Source organism: Semicossyphus pulcher, unplaced genomic scaffold (genome assembly GCF_022749685.1).
Source record: "Semicossyphus pulcher isolate SPU_LCO1_2020_fin unplaced genomic scaffold, fSemPul1.0.p SCAF_6, whole genome shotgun sequence".
NCBI classification, from domain to species: Eukaryota; Metazoa; Chordata; class Actinopteri; order Labriformes; family Labridae; genus Semicossyphus; species Semicossyphus pulcher.
The window spans coordinates 21,226,532-21,240,106 of NW_027211737.1; the positions used below are offsets into that span (position 1 = coordinate 21,226,532).

Sequence of the window (13,575 nt, forward strand, 5' to 3'; positions counted from 1 at the left end):
GTTCTCATGTGGGTGTGGATCCTTTTATAGCCCTGCCAACTAAAGCAGACAACGGAGCAAAAACCCGGGGGACAGAGAGAGAGGGGTTTATATGGCCCCATCTGTGTGTGTGTGTAGTAGTAGTTTAGTTAGGGGACTATGACAGTCCTGGCAGAGTGCCCACATTGACTGCGATCAATGACAGTGGTGCATCCATGGATGAACAAGTGACTGAATGGTTGAATGATTTAATTCACTCATGAGTGAAGGAGTAACTGCACAGCTGCATGCAGTGTGGACATTTATCCGTTAATATCAAATTACTGCACGCTAATTTAAAACACATTTAACACAATGTTTTTCCATGTGCAACTTATTTCTCGCTCATTGTTTGCCGAGAGATTTAAACAAGCTAACGTGGATCCGAAAGTAGGACAAGATCACTTTCTGTTAGTGGTCCCATTATACGGACAAACGCCTACAGCAGCAAAAAGGAACAGGCAATTTAATTCTGCGCGGTGACATCCTGTCCAAACAAAACTCTTTGTGAGCGCAGACAAACAAAGAAAAGTTTGCATGTCAGTAAGAAAGTAGGGTTTTGTTTCTTCTGAAGAGTAGCGAAGGGGATCAACAAAAAGAAAACATATCTCAATCAAACAGGAGTGTCGTCTGTGAAGAGCTGCCAGCCAAGAGAAATGGGGCTCATGCGTCACAGGTTCAATTCCACCTTACAGGTGACAGGCCTGCCTCATGATATACCCTTGGCTCCCCCGCTCACCTCAACTTATAACACACACACACACAGGAGCACACACACGCAGACACCAAACAACAGCTAGTTAAAGTGAAAAACAGAAGAAAAGGCAGAGGCGGCGAGCAGAAAGTGGGACGTTAGCAAAATAAAAGAAACTGGAATTGGGTGAAAGTAAAAAAAAGTGTGGTAATGCGGCGAGCACATAAGCAATTTGGTAGCGCGAGTGGGGAGCTTGAAGGGAACATCGACAAGAGAGGCAGTGGGTAAAGACCCAGCGCTGCTCAAAGGCTGCTCCACCCTCGCTCCTCTCCCAAATGTTGACAGTACAAGTGCGCAAAACAGGCTTTGAAGTGTGTGCCGCTGAAGGGGCGCTGTGTACCGTGCATCGTGCTTCGTTTAACGGTGTTACCCACGAAGCATCCCGGGACCTGCTCCTCTCTCGCTGCCTCTCATTGTCTCTCATACTGAACCTTTGACAGTGTTTTGGTGCTGCCGGTGTGGACGGACGAAGCGAAAGCAAGGTGGGTGACAGTTAATAGGAGAGTAAATAAATGAAGTCAAGAAAGGCAAGGGAGCAATATTTTAATGATACTTTGTTATTCTGTTTTCCGGTCCTTTCCAGAGAGAGCAAAACTCAGCAGGTTTCATCTCATGTGACGCCTAATGGAGCATAAGGGTTATTAAATGTTTCCAGGTACAGTTCACACATCTGCAGATCGGAGGATTCAGCACTCGCGTTTATTGTTGAAGGAAAAGGTATGTCAAGGTGACATAAACCAGTGGCAAAAAGATACAAAGTGAGAAAAGTTTTGCCTATTAGCTGCTGTGGCACGACACTCTGAATAGTGACTAATTGGCCACTCGCAGGGAAATTTTTAAAGTTGTCACAAAAGTGAGGAAGGACGACGCAAAGAGGAGAGAGAGAGAGAGAGAGAGACCTCTGGCAGATGTAAGTGATGGCATCTGGCAACGTTTCAACCTTAAACTATCCTGCCTTTGACCCTCTTTGTCCGATGAGGTTTCATCCCCAACATAAATGTTGTCTAAAAATATTAACCCGGCTCCCCACTGCTCATTAGGCGCTAAATTGGAATTCATGCTTATTTTTGTACTGGGGGTTTGATCCAGCTCCTTTACACCGATCATAAAAGGCCACTTGGCATGCTAATTGCCCCGGCCCTACTTATGCACTCCCTGGCTCACATGGCTAATGGTGTCGTAAAACATACTAGTGCACTGACACCTCCCAAACGCCAGGTAGGGAATACTTCGCCCTATAAAGGTGCTCAGTTTGGCCTCGTTTAAAAGGACATGAAGGATTCCCTGATAATGACCATAACGATAGCTTACACTGGTAAAAGATACAAGGAACCGATGCCCAGAGAGGGACAGTAACTCTCTCACAAACACATGCTCTACAAACCATGACAGCGTTTAACATTGCTGCTCACAGAGGGACGTAATGATTTAAGTAAACTGGTCAGGTGGTAAAAGGTAACACTGCCTGTTGTGGCGTCCGTGCACAACTGGGGATTCAGTTTTTAAAGGGTGTTTGACAGTGCTGTTAGGGGCCCAGAGTCACTGACTTTAAGAGCTTGGTTTGAGGGAGTGTTGTTGCCACTACATGCAAAGTTTCTTACATGAAAAGAGAAATTAAAGGAAAGAAAACTGATTGTCAGAAAGCGGTTTCATTATTGCTGTGCAGCCACATAAGTAATGATGGACTGTGGCCCTGTGTGGATGCCCTTTGTATACCAAGTCATTAGAGCCTCATCAGTTCTGGCTGCACTGAAGCACCTCTAAATGATGCGGAACAGTACACTGAAACACCCCGACCCACCTCAAACGCACCACTGCTGGGAGACCATGTGTGTGTGCGGTTATGAATGTGTGTTAGGTCACACCGGGGCCCTGAAATAGCACTTCATTACTCATCCCGAGTATCAGGCATAGTGGGCCTTTTGCACCAATGCCAGTGGGTGCCATGGACACGTGCCAAAGAGGGGACGCTCCATTTGGACCCCGGTGCCTCTGTGCATCATCCCAGAGCCTAAAGGGCTGAATCCCCACAGACGGCTTTGACCCAGTAAGGCGGGGGCAGGCAATGAGGTGAACCCACCTCCGCAGGCAGCGGTGGGACGCACCGCAGAGCAGAACGTTCTGGTCTGTTTTTAGCTAACGACCGCAGAACAGGGTGTCTTTGCAGGAAATTAACCTTTGTGTTCGGAGAGAAAGTGATCATCGCAGGTCTCAGTTCTTTCGCAGCTGAATAAGCAGTAAATCTATACTTCACTGACCTTAAGCTGTTCTTATAAACAAAACTTAAACAATCAAACAAGTTGTGTCCAACTATCAATCGGCTCTTCCTGTTTGTTCTGTCCCCATTCCTCCTTTTCTTTCTCTATTTCCATCCTCATCTTTCCTCACCTGAAATCTATTCTTACTCCTCTCTCTTACCATTTCACCCTCATTACTCGGTAAGCCTCCAAACTGTCAGTGAAACCTGGCAACAATTACCATTCCAACAGCTGCAGCAATAACCGTTACAGTAGCACTTACAGTATTACTTATACAGTAGGCACAACTCCAGCAGCACGGGCACCAGACCAGAGCAGCATGTCTGCCCTCACCTTCCCCAGCCAGCAGGCCCTCATTAGGGGCCTTGTAAAGGACTAATACCTGCCGGGTATGGGGCCCTTCACTACTCCAGTCCTCCAGGCTCCAGGTGTGTAAGGTGGCTGCACTTCACCAGAGGGGACAGCTTGGGCTCATTTAAGCCGATGGCTACCTGCCTTGTGCCTACTGCTGCAGCAGGCTGCAGTAAACTCTGAAACTGTAAAACTGCACGGGGGCCGACAGGAGGAGAACACGGAGGGGGAGGTTGGCAGGGGTGTGTTGGGGAGCAAGGATTATGACCCTGTAAAGATGAAAGAAGTTGTGGGCAACAAGCGATCAAAGAGGAAGTGTGTCAGCGCTGATGTGGCAGGGGATTGGTCGTATCAGAGGCCCCGGGTCGTTCAGCCTCAGCCTGCATGTGTGTTTATCTGTGCGTTCATGTGCGTGTGTATTGAACTCAGCACAGCAGGGCTTAACGGCCACAGCGGACACCATCGGTGCCGGATAACACAACGACTTTCACAAGCTGCCGCTTAATTGCAGTTTAAACTGCACTTTGTCCTGTGCTGCACAGCACGTTACAGTTAACCTACACACACACACACACACACCATATTTTACCTAACGAAGCATCTGTAGTCCTCAGCCACAAAGTTAATCTGATCTCACGGTTAATGTAGAAGCAAAACCGCATGAGGCTGGTTAACTGTTGGTTTACACTCTGTTTCAATTACTAGCATAGCTGGGAAACAACAGCTAACTGTAACTGCATGTTTGTATGAGTATGGAGTCAATCAACCTGGTTATATGCTGGGCATTAAACTCACTTAACCTTGTTTTGCTGTGACACAGCTTCAGCTCTGTATATGGAAATTGAATTAAACTCGGAAGCTATTAAGAGGAAGAAATAGAAATGGCTTTGAAACAGATTAGATGTCTGTTTAGAAGTACAAAAGTGAGAAGCGAACAGCAAAGAGGGAGAAAAGGACAGACAGAGTTAGAGAGAAAGGAGATCATGAAAGGAGCCCTCGTCCTTGCCCGTGTCTGGAGCTGTCAGCTGTGTTGTCAAAAAGATATAAAAAGATGAGATGAAAGTGGAAAGTTCACCCACCACTTGTACATCTGAGGGCACTCTGGACAGGAAGTCTAGCAGCTCGTTGTTATCAATGGTGTAAGGGTCTCGCAGCTTCTTTGTGAATTTATTCACACCTGTAGAGAAGAGAGAAAAGGTGGGGGCAAGAAGGAGAGAGTTAGGACATGGAGGTGAATAACGGCGAATACTGCATGTTGTGCAAGTTCTTCAAGCCGTAATGGTTGTTTTACTCTCTTTAAATTTGCATTACATTATGGGAGCTAAATGTAAAGCCTGCAGTTGCTTTTCTCCTAAAACAATACTTAAAAGCAGCATGAAACATTTACATTTACCCATACCTTTTAAATGTATTACTGACACATACATGTGAACAAACATTTGACATTAGCTCACCCCAGGCTAGCACGATGTATCGAAGAGGGATGAAGTAGATGATGATGGTGGCCACTCCGAGAGCCACAATGGCCAGCCAGCTTAAGAAAGGCACAGTCCAGTTAAATGTGCTGCGAAGAGAGGGAAAAAAGTGAGTGTAAAAAATTAGGAGACATGGCAAAGCTCGGGCAGGTCTGAGCGAAACATACTGAGAAAGGGTAGAGAGAGTTGGGGAGGGCGTTTTAATACTTCTCAACTCTGGATGCCCTTGCACGACTAAACAGTAAACTCATTGAAAGTTTGCAGAGGAAAATAACTTCACTTGAATTGTTACAGGTCAGCGTTGCAGGGTGAAAATCGTCTGTAACTGTTTACAACTCACACAATGTAGTGTGCAAAACGCTCTAGACTTTATAGAAACACAGGTCATAACTGTATCAGTTTGATTTAAAATGTTTTTACCTGCAGGAACCTGCAGCCTCTTCTCTTAACTACAGTCTTTAATCAAAGCAAAATCCCCTCCTTCCATTCCTCTGTATCTTTGTGAAACTGAGGACCCTTTGAGTGTACAGTTAGTACGTTGTTATTGGTGTGTGTGCACGTGCAGCTATGTGTGTTTAATCTAGTATTTAGGTGATTCCATTAAGAGGTGATGCAGGGTTAAGTGAGATGTGATGGACATAAAGACAGACGTCCTGTGTGCCTGCCTCTCAGGGTCTGGTGTCATGCTGGCTGTGTTTCCTCGGAGCAGCGCAGAGTTATACTCAGTTAGGCTGATAAGAGGAAGCAGGGCAACCTGGCATTGCAAAAAAAAGAAAGAAAAAGACACTGGGACGTGCGGAGCAGAGCGGAGCGGGCCGGGTGCCGAGGAGCGGGCTTACGACTCACTTCTTTATCCTCTCGCCATAGGAGGCCACTTCATCCAGTGCATTCTGCACGCTGATGCACACGTCCTGAATGGCATAAAGCTTGTTCATGAAGCCCTTTCTCTCCGAGTCCTGCATGAGGACAGATAGAGATGTAGGCGAGGGAGAGAGAAAGCGAGGGGTGAGGGAGGAAGAGATAGAGTGGAGAGAGTGGAGAGAGGAGAGGAGAGAGAGGGAGGACAGAGAAAGCAGAGGCTGGGCACAGGCATCTTTGTGGAAACAATACATTTTAAATAGCGTCAAAGATTTGGAGTGGGGAGCCAAATCACCGGATATCCTGCATGAACTGACGGAGTGCTTTCATTCCAGGCAGTAATAGAGATATAAAGTCGGCAGAACAAATCAAAATGTTTTCCTCCTTACAAAAGCTCACACAGGAAAATTTGAATATGTGAATAGAGCGGCAGAATTAAACTGAAAGCCAAATGGATACATCAATCTTTGGGCGCTCTTTCTCTCTCTGCTGCTGCCAAGACAGCTAGGAAGACCGGGCAGAGCCCTCTTTTGTTCTGCTGGCTGGCACACTGTGATGATGTCACCAGCCATGACATCATTATCATCCTTATTAACGCCGTCACCCACCATGAAGAGCTCTTCCCTTTTCCACTTTTGAGGGTTGAGAACTTGAGAATATTGCGAGGAGCGGGGGGAGAAACCACAAACTAGGCAGGCAATCTAAAATCTGCAATCCCCCGTCCTCTTTCTGAAACAAAGTGAAGAATTTAAGAAGTCATGCAACAGTCAACGAGCTGCCTGCTGACTGACGGACAGGCAGGGACAGGATGGATCTGGACAGAATGAGGTGACAGAGAGTGATCGAGAGCCGTTGGCTGAGTGAGGACATCAACACGCAGACTGGTTTTGCGGCTGGTTGTGATTGGTGGGCATGCTTGGCAGACAAAAGGGGGCATAGCAAGAAGAGGGGGACTATCTATGTCCGAGTTACAGGAGCGTCCAGTGTTACTATCAGGGGTGATCAGTTTATAATACCTGGCGGAGCTGAAGACTTGAATTAAAGCATCATCCAGTTCCAGTGCGTTCCCACGCGTACATGTACGATCACACAGCAGACATTTTTCTTGCTGATATGTATTTGAAAAACTTTCTTAAAGGGGCAGGTGTTGAATTGATGTCTTCTTAATCCCCTGTTGTTGAAAGTATATGTTAAACAAATGAACCCTTACAATGGAAAAAAACATGATTAAAGATGCCAGAAACCCTCTTAGAAAACTTGGGGAAAATAAAGATATTACACAGCTCTGTTTGAAGAACTTATGTTAATTAAAATAAAACAGGAAAAAGATGAAGCTTTAGTAGGAAAACTTTAGGAGCAACTAAAAGATTATGGCGTAGCCCGACATGGCCGGCGAATATTTCTCCTGTGCGAGAGAAGCAGCGTGTAAAGCGATGGCTGTTATTGATGAAGATGGATGGACATTGTTAAATTAGAGAAGTCAAACTCTGAGTAATCCTCATCATTATACCCAAAGAAGACAGGGAAGGAGTCAAAGACATGAAACCTCAAGGACCCCAGAGGCCTTTACCACATATTGAGGCCCCCCCCACCTCAACATAACCCTCCCATTGAGACCCAAAACACCCACCCTCTTCTTTCGACTCTCCATCCAGGATCAGATAATGTGAAAAATGAACCATGGAGCAGCCGGGGAGACCAAACGGCCTCCCCAGCAAAACCACACAAGACAAATAGATATAATTAGACAGCGTCCCTGGGTTATTTTTCTTCGCAAATATTTTACAAGACTCCCTTTCTTTCTTCCTCTCTCTCTCCTCCTCTCCTCTGGGTCCATCTGTTTTTCATTGCTCGCTCAAACAAATCTCAGAACGCAGGGTCTATTGTGCTGGGCTGGGTTAGGCCGGGCCGGGCCGGGCTCGGCCGGGTCAGGCTGTTTTATTTTCGGGCCCAGACTCAGGGGAGAGTGTTTGAGGGCCAGTGGGAGTGGTGTGAGAGAGCGGGCGGGGGTGGAGAGGATAGGTCAGAGGTCAGCGGGGTATAAACCATTGCCACATGCCCCTCGGACTGCGGTCTGACTCGTATTTCCTGTCTTCAAACACGGCTTGAGGAGGCGGGAGGTAGCAATAACACAGAGGGCCACGGAGAACCTTGTTTTCCCAGCTTCCCCGCACACTGCGCACATATGGAGCCAGGCAACCTGTTCTTATAATGGAACCTAATATGCACACACATACACACACACACACGCACCCTGCAGCTATTAGATAAGGTTGATCTGCACACCTGGTCTTGCTGTTTGACTCTGCAAACGATATTATATTCCGGCACAGATTAGACGATGAGGGCTCTTGACTTTTAAAAGCGGTTTCTTTCTCTACTGAGCAAGTTTGTTTTAGTGTGCAATGTCATCACTGGTAGAGAGGGGAGTGATCCAGAGAGAGGAGAGGAGGGAGACGCATCACAGTCAAGGTTAAATGGAGCTTTTCCTTTGACTGAGATATTTAACTAAATGTTGAAATATTTAAATCAGAGGCTGCTCTCACATTCTCACATCCTCAAGAGTGGATCCATCACCTGTGTAATAGGTTCAATCAAGGACTCGAATTAGTGATGCTCTACGTGGTTTTGTGATGAGAGTCTGTGTGCATGTGCGTCTACCTGGCTCACGTGTTTCACCTGATGAGAACATGGTTTTAACTAGCATCTAGTCTCACTCAGGAGGAGGAGCAGGGTCTTTGCAGGAGCCTGGTATTTCTATCTGTCCTGCCTCGTGTCTGTCAGGAAGACCAAGTGGGTTTGTTTAGAGATATGAAGGCAAGACTGATAAAATGAAATCTACGAGGCCTCTCTCTTTGACTTGGCTACAGTAGCAAGTCATGTTAATGCTAAAAGTATGTTACAAATTCGTGCACCTCTGATGCTGGGATTTGTAACATACTTTGAATGATGCTGCATGATTACATCATTCAGACAGATAGAGTAAGAAGTCATGCATCTGAATAGGCGGCAACTGTAGGTTAATCTGCAATGGGTTATGCTGACATGTTAGTAACTGCCAGTTCAGTTAGTGCACTCATTGCTGTCAAATGACAGACTGCATCTGCTGTAGGACAGGCCTGGGTCCATGTAAATAGGATATGTATACTTCTGTAAAAACCCCTTGTTTGTTTGTATATGAAGTATAGTACAGCACATTTAGCAGTATAATTAAAGACTAAATAAAATCAAAATACATGCATACATTGACAATAATCAAGTATATGCAGTTGTGGGTTGAGACTTAACATTTAATTTGAATTAACTTTATTAATTTTACCATCAGTAACGCAAATCATCAGTGATTTGTGCCTGTGGAAAGCAGACTCCAGAGTGTACATGTAATATAAATACAAAGGGATCTAGAGGCCTTTACATATTTCTCTGCATTATCATTCATTATTCATTATCTTTGTCTTTTCCTGTGTGATGACATTTATGCGTCTGAAAACCATTTGGTCTTTGAGCTACTGTACAGCAAAGGAAAGGGCAAAACGAGAGAGATCTTAAAGTAAAGCCAGAAGATTTGCATACGACTGTGTAATAAATACAAAAAGAGACAATCTGTTTATCGTGTGACTAAAATGTTCCGATGTGCAGAAGAAAGTCTTTGACATCAATTAACTCTCATCAGGTCGGTAGCAGAAGTATCTTGAAAGTCTTTGTCCTTTGTTGGCAGAGAGCGGTTTTAATTGCATGTAAAGAAAATAAATGCATCTTTTTTTGCGGTTATGTCCAAAGTTTGCATCATTGTTTGGATGTGTGGAGTGCAATATGAAATCTCAGCCAAGCACCCATCAATTCAGCATTGAGCCACCCTGTGTGCAAGTTTGCAGAGCAGGCTGCATCATGGGAGTGCTCCCATCAGGGGAGGCAGAGGCGGGAAGGCTCGTTAAAGTGATGCGAGCTGTTTGCATGCGTTAAGGAGAAACAACCCTCAGTGACACCAGAGAGAGCCCAGGGACGCACACTCTCTCACACACATACTCAGAAACAGCCACGTTAGGCTAACCACACTGCACATGCTGGTAAATTGTGGTAAACAAATGTGGTAAACTCCTTGAAACACTTGATTAAATATTTAACAAAGGAAAGATGCACAATGCCTCTGTGTACTCGGCTGCTCCACTTCTCTTTCAGAGGGAGAGCATCGTGGCGGAGTACACCGAAACGTAAAAGTGCAAAGTGAGCAGCTGTAAACTTTGCAAAGACAGTTTGTTCTTCACTGACCCAAGGCCTAGAGCTAAACAAGAGAGAGGTCACTGAGGACTTAGCCTATTACGATGAACTCAAATATCTGTCCTATATCTACTGGGTGGAAGCAGAGAGAGCCGTTTGAGACTGTTTTAACCTCCGATCACATTGTTCTCCCTGCTGGGTTCCGCCATAAAAATGATAAACCTAACGGTTATAATGTCGCAGCATATATCCCATCTCACAGTGAAATGAGTCTGAACCACAAGTGGCTGCTGCTCGTTGCTGCTGTGCTAAAATTGCACCTGTTTTTCTTTGTTTTTCTGGTTGCCTCTCTCTCTCTGGCAGCACAGTAAAAATTGAAATGTCATATAAAACGTGACAGGATGCTAATATGTGGCTCCCAGAGGGCATCTGAAAGCGCTCTTGTTGATTTTGTAACTGCAGAGGGAGTCGGCATCCCTCCCATTTCCACCCCAGGAAAAAGAGGAAAAAAAAAACACTGAAGAGTTGAGGAACGCTTGAGGGGTGACACACATTCAATTTCCTCAGCCTGTACAAGAATTAGGAATGACAGAATAATAAATAGAGTATACAATTAGCATCCACTGTATAGTTAAAACCTGACGTGTTGCCATCTCTTTGAGAAATCAAACATTGGTTAAAGAAAATAATGATTGTGTAGCAATGAACACATTTGGCTGTGCTGAATTTACGACCTACAGTGATTACATAAACACACAAATAATTTAGATTCACTGGTGGTATTAGTTTCAGACTGGTAGAACTAAGAGTAGCTCTGTACATGAGTAACAAGGCTGTGTGAAAACAGACTCAAGCCATCTGGACATTTAACTAAGATGAAGCAAGAAACTACCAAAAAATTTGGTGTATAAGATGCACTTTTAATACATTTTTTTTCATCTAAAAAGTGGGCTGCGTCCTATATATCGGTGCGACCAATATACCAGTATAAAATGAGTGATGTTATTGTGTTACAATATGTTACCCAGACGATGCCGCTATCCATTTAAGTGGTGACGTCACATCTCCGCTTTAAATTGTTTCTGGGTCCAAGCCGCTACAACGTCTCCTAGTTACAATGTGCCGCAGTGCCGCTTTGTGTTTTCCTCGATTCCTTGATTGTTGCTAACGCTTTGTCACAGACATGCACCGTCATGACCGTCATTGCAGCTCACAACAATCAACGTAGGCTGCCAGCTACGGCTTACTAGCAGGATTGCAAACTTGACATGGCGAAGACAGATGGTAGGCTGTAACTTGTGTCTGTGTTTGAATGTGTTTTAAATGAAAATACATTTAAATAGTGTTGAAATAACTTGTATACACATTTACCCCCAAAAACAGTGTCTTATATTCCACTGCGACCTGTACTCTGGATTTTACGGTACATTGCTGCTTTATAATTGGTTAAGTTATAATTCTTTTTAACTTGTTCATTTGGAAACTTTCTGCAGCAAGTCAAATAAAGCAAGGTGTAGATTATGTAAGCCAATAAGTGCCCTTAGAATTAAAACTAATATGTCATTGGTGTCTAAGTATAACCAACTCCACTGGGGAGCCATGAGTCACAGATTTTACCCACTGGGAGTTAAGAGAGGCCCCCGAGTGAAAGAAAAGAAAACTAAGGAACCCAGTGGCCTAGAAGAGCATCTCCCCTCTGTCAGGAAATGACAACAAGAGGAGACAAAGGCCCTGCGACCGGCCTCAGATACCACCATGCAACCTGGCTCCTCGCCAACGCCACATGAAAGAAGCAGATGTTCCAATTTCTTTTTTTTTCAAGGCTGCGGTTTTAATAAATAATTTATTCCATACAACAACTAATCCACGAGCGAATGAGGGGAATACATCTCTATTTCCCTCCCTCTCTTTTTATCATAAACACATAAATATCTGTTTAACTAGGGTGTTGAGATGCGCTGCACGTCTTCATGGCCCTCATCAAGCGGCTCACACACACACACACACACAAAGGCCACGTTGAGATGTGAAGGGGCGTCCCGTTCCCAAAGGCCCGAGTGGATGAATAGGAGGAGAGTGTGTGTATGCGTATGTCTGACCGCACACACATATTTTTGGAGCATATTGGTGTGCTGAGGTTGCCCCCAAAAAGCCAAAGTCAAACTCCAGTTAAGACTGTCAGCTGAAGGTGGACCAGACAGATACAATGCTCGCTAGCACTCATTAGTCTCTTCACCCAATCTAGTCCCATAGCGAGGATAAATATACACATATGTAAAAGAGAGGGATGGCAGAGAGAGAGAAAGAGGGGATAAAAGGAAGAGGTGGCGACTTATTTTCAGTTTGACCTCTGCTTCCTCTCCTAAAGAGAAAGGTTTCTGGTGTTATGAGTGTGCGTTCGTGTCTCTAATGTGTCTGGGTGGCAGGAGGTTGTTTGCCACTGATCATCTTTACCCATCTCCCCCCGGGGCCTCTCATCACCTCCACCACACCAGCCACTCCATCAGACTCAAGGTCGGGCGCACACACCCACACCCCCACACACACACGAACGACTAGCACCCCACAACTTCTGCGCTTGATCACTTCCCCTTCCTCGCCTCCTGCTGAACGCCACCCGACCCCCGCCCACCCTGCACCCCCAGCCTGCCCGATCCCCCCCCTCCCTACTTTGCCTCACCTCTGCTCCCCTGCTCCTGCGCTCTCCTTCCCCTGTCCTTCCCAGGATCCAGCTTGGCAGTGTGTGATGAATGGGACAACATTACTCTTGTCCTCTGTTGGCCTGGTTTAGCTGCTCCAGCCCATCTCCCCTCCATCTGTCTGTCTGTCAGTCTGTCTATCTGTTTGTCTGTGTCCGTCTCCCTGTCTGGGCTGGCTTTAAACATATGTTTTTGCACAATCTAAACTCTGTCATTTGTTTCACTGCAAAAAGACAGTAAAAATTCAAAGAAATAGAATTTAAGACACATATAATGCAGGTTTTACAGTTCTATAATGTGGTTTATGTGTCACAACAGTCTATTCTAATTTATCAGAGTTGTAACAACACCATACTTTCATTAAATTATATCTCACACTTGTACGGGTTAAATTACACCCGACTCATCACCTATGTCTGTAAAACTCCTGCTAACTTTGGCGCTCCTTTAATCACATATTCAGGTTCAGAGACACGCAGGCAGTGGGAACAGCTGTAACAGCCACTGTTTTAAACTTTGTTTTGGAAGAGAGAGGAAAAAAAACGACAGTGCGAGAGTGCATCGCTATGAAGTGAGGGGATCACGTCTTCAAAAAAGTAAATAAAATATGCATCCTCTCTGTGCTCATTACACATTTATGACTCTTGTTAAAAGAAAAGGTGGCGGCTGCCTTCTAACATGTCTGACTTTCAAATTCAGACGACACTGCTGTCAAGTGTTGTGCTCCACATTCTGTCCAATGAGAGACCAGGGGGGGCTGAGTGTGTGCCATCTTCAACATCCTGTTTGGTGAGAGTCACGACGAGAGTTACTCTGGGCGGATGAGAGCGCACGAGAACTCCTCACCTACAGTGCAACGAGAGCTCGTCGTAATCCTTTGATGCATAGTTCATCAGTCAGAAAGTTCAGTTGGTTCAGCTGCTTGCGTGTGTGTGATTCAGAAC

At 45.3% G+C, this 13,575-nt stretch overlaps 1 protein-coding gene across 1 annotated transcript in view; it reads right to left on the bottom strand.

Annotated features, from left to right (window-relative positions):
- The window catches only part of mctp1a (multiple C2 domains, transmembrane 1a), a 135,869-nt gene that overhangs the window by 6,445 nt on the left and 115,849 nt on the right, over positions 1-13,575 (bottom strand). The window contains exons 19-21 of the mRNA XM_069682324.1: positions 5,703-5,812; positions 4,836-4,945; positions 4,461-4,558 (exon numbers count right to left, since the gene is read on the bottom strand). Coding sequence (XP_069538425.1) covers positions 4,461-4,558; positions 4,836-4,945; positions 5,703-5,812 — 318 coding nt within the window. The remainder of the gene's footprint in view (positions 1-4,460; positions 4,559-4,835; positions 4,946-5,702; positions 5,813-13,575) is intronic.